Consider the following 3,540-nt stretch of genomic DNA (forward strand, 5'->3'; position numbering starts at 1 on the left):
TGTCATCTTTGTTGATCACTTCACTCGTTTCACATGGCTTTACTTACTTTCTACTAAATCTGAAGTTTACTCCAAATTTGTCATGTTTCATGCCATGGTTAAAACACAATTCTCAATCAATATCAAAACTCTTAGATCCGATGGTGGGGGTGAATACACATCTAAATCCTTTGAATCCTTTCTCACCTCTAATGGAATCAATCATCAAATATCTTGCCCTTATACTCCTCAACAAAACGGTTTAGTTGAAAGGAAGCATAGACACTTAATTGAAACTACCATTAGACTTTTATCCCAAGCTTCTTTACCTTCTTCCTACTGGTCCTTTGCTGTTCAATCAGCTGTGACCCTCATAAACTTACTTCCTACTGCTACAATAGGCTTTAGTTCTCTCTTCACTTAAAGTCTTTGGGTGTGCTTGTTACCCATTTCTTAGACCATACACCAAACATAAATTGAATCACAGAACAAAAGAGTGTCTCTTTTTGGGCTATTCTGCTGTCTCTAAAGGTTACTTGTGTCTTGACCTAGTCACTCATACTCTATACACTTGCAAACATGTTTTGTTCAATGAAGCCAAATTTCCCTTTCCCACTACACCCTCTTCTCCTTCCCTTTTTAATGCTCCTAAACCAGATGTCTGGCTTTCTAATCTCCTCTATTTACACTCTTCTAATCAACCTTCCATTCTAGGTTCTTACTACAATTCTACATCTCATCCCACCAATTCTCCTCCTTTTGATTCACCTCACACTTCCTGTCAAATTCCCTTCTTAGATACTTCCCTAACCTGTCATCCATCAACTTCAAATTCAGCTTCATCTGTCACTACCACTCCCTCCACATCCCTATCTACTCCCATTTCCTTAATTCCTACTCCTACTATTACTACCTCTTCCCTCCCAGCTCTCACTGCTCCTTCCCTTCCTACTGATACAACCTCACCTTCTACCATTGCTTCTGTGAACATCCATCCTATGACCACTAGATCAAAGAATGGGATCTCCAAACCAAAATTGTGTTATAAGGCTATGGTTGACTATTTTCACATTGAGCCTCCCACATACAGAATTGCTTGCAAATTTCCTCAATGGGTTAAAGCTATGGATGAGGAATTTTCTGCTTTACAAAGACAGAAAACTTGGACTCTTGTTCCGGCTAATCCTAGTATAAATCTGGTAGGCTGCAAGTGGGTGTATAAGCTCAAATTACACAGTGATGGAACCATTGCTCGTTACAAAGCAAGGTTGGTTGCCAAGGGCTTTCATCAACAGGCAGGTGTGGACTACTCTGAAACCTTTAGTCCAGCGGTGAAACCAGCTACAGTGAGGCTTGTCCTTTCCATTGCAGTAAGTTGTCACTGGCCTCTCCGACAATTGAATATATCCAATGCCTTCCTCCATGGTTTCCTAAAAGAGGAAGTGTACATGGTGCAACCTCCAGGCTATGTAGATCAACAATACCCTCATCACATCTGCAGATTGCATAAATCCTTATATGGATTAAAACAGGCACCATGGGCCTAGTTTGACAGATTTACATCTCAACTTTTGCATCTGGGATTTGAAGCTTCCATGGCAGATTCTTCACTCTTTGTCTTTGCCTCTCATCAGACCATCATTTACCTGCTGGTGTATGTTGATGATATTATCATCACAGGCAACTCCTCTTCCCAAGTTTCTCATCTGGTCACTGCCCTCAGTAAGGCCTTTGAGCTCAAGGATCTGGGTGCTCTCTCTTATTTCTTGGGCATTCAAATTGTGCCATCAAAATTTGGTCTTACCCTGTGCCAGTCCAAATATGCTTTTAATGTCCTTCACAGATTCAAGATGGAGAACTCTAAGCCTACAAAGACTCCCTGTTGTCCAAGTGTTCGCCTTACTCCTTTTGATGGCTCTGCTTTATCTGATCCCACTGAGTATAGAAGCATGGTGGGTGCTCTCCAATACTTAACTTTCACGCGTCCAGACTTAGCCTTTAGTGTTCATCAACTCTGCCAGTTTATGCAAAATCCCACTACTTCTCATTTGGAGGCAGCCAAACGTGTACTTCGTTATGTGAAGGGCACTTTACACTTTGGGATTCATTTTGCTCCTAGTCCCCTTTCCCTCTCTGCCTTCTCTGATGCAGATTGGGCTGGGGATCCTACTAATAGAAAATCCACTACTGGGATGTTGGTTTTCCTGGGTTCAAGTCCAATTTCTTGGTCTTCCAAGAAACAATCAACTATTTCCCGTTCTTCTACAGAGACAGAGTACCGTGCATTGGCCTCCACGGCTACTGAGTTGGCTTGGCTACGCACCCTGTTTAAAGAACACAAGCTTTTTCTTCCACACATTCCCATTATATGGTCTGATAACAATTCTACGATAGCCTTGGCCTCCAATCCAGTCTTCCATTCTCGTACCAAGCACATCGAAGTTGATTATCACTATGTGAGGGGTTATGTTCTTCGTAGCACTTTGGGGGTTAAATTTATCTCTGGCCGAGATAATTTTGCAGATATTTTCACCAAACCTCTCCCTAGTCCTCGTTTTCTGGTTTTACAGAGCAAACTAATGGCTGATACTGCCTCAAGTTTGAGGGGGAATGTTAAGAGTACACACAGAAACAACCACAACAATCTGTGTTTTGATCAAAAGGTTCAAAAGTCCAATGGAATGCCCAATGGCTAGTTCTCTCAACGGCTAGTCTATGCAACGGTATCGTTCTACTTATAGCACAAAGTGTTCAAGCCCAAAGCTCCACCAGAAAGAACACCCTTCTTTGACAAGAATCTCTCTATTTTTTGTGTGCATATTGTATTTGCAACCTCCACTCTTCACCTCCCCCTTGTGCACGTATCTAGCCCAATATCTGAGTCAATACATATTAGCCCATTAATCACCACAATTAAAAAGAATAAAATAGTCTCTCTCCTTTTCAATGTGGGATTAAACATTTTCACTAACTCCTCATCTTCCATATTCACTCTCATATCTTTTCATTTATGTTATTACATTTATTCATTTTATTTATTTAATATTAAAATGCTCCAACACAAGGAATCTGATCTGGGAGCTACTGAGTCTCTGTAATCTATATATACTGTACATCAAATGTAATACATAGTGAAGCAATTATTTTTCTCCAAAAATTTCTTTTCTCTCTTCGTCTCTCCCTTTCTCTCTGAACTATCTTTCCTTTGCTCTTGTTCTTTCATTGCTTCTCACAGAGTGTTTCATAGTGTGAACACCATTGTAGGATCTTTCAACCTTAGTAAGATTTTCTTTACATACCAAGGTGGTGGTGGCAAATTCCAAATTAGGACAATTGGTTCGGTGTATATCCTTTGGGTTAGTTGTTGCGGCCTTGTCACTTTTCCATAAAGAAGACAAGCATGGTCGATGTGAGACTGACCTACACCTTGTTCTTTGGTGTCTTAGGCCTGGATATGGTTATTCACCTCCTATGGATGTTCTCTGACTGGACTATTGCTTCCTGTTTTTAGTCTGCAAGATATGTTATTCGAATCTGGGCAATATTACTTCACCTGAAGAA

The 3,540-nt window shown here is 40.7% G+C and overlaps 1 protein-coding gene across 1 annotated transcript; it reads left to right on the plus strand.

The window, feature by feature from the left end:
* The first annotated feature begins 1,574 nt into the window (after positions 1-1,574).
* LOC111994134 (uncharacterized mitochondrial protein AtMg00810-like) lies at positions 1,575-2,675 on the plus strand. Its single transcript, XM_024025989.1, has one exon. It carries the CDS (start codon positions 1,575-1,577, stop codon positions 2,673-2,675), a length of 1,101 nt encoding a protein of 366 aa, XP_023881757.1.
* The last annotated feature ends 865 nt before the right edge of the window (positions 2,676-3,540 follow it).

The sequence above is a fragment of the Quercus suber genome, unplaced genomic scaffold (assembly GCF_002906115.3).
Source record: "Quercus suber isolate HL8 unplaced genomic scaffold, Cork oak 2.0 scaffold_267, whole genome shotgun sequence".
Taxonomy (NCBI): domain Eukaryota; kingdom Viridiplantae; phylum Streptophyta; class Magnoliopsida; order Fagales; family Fagaceae; genus Quercus; species Quercus suber.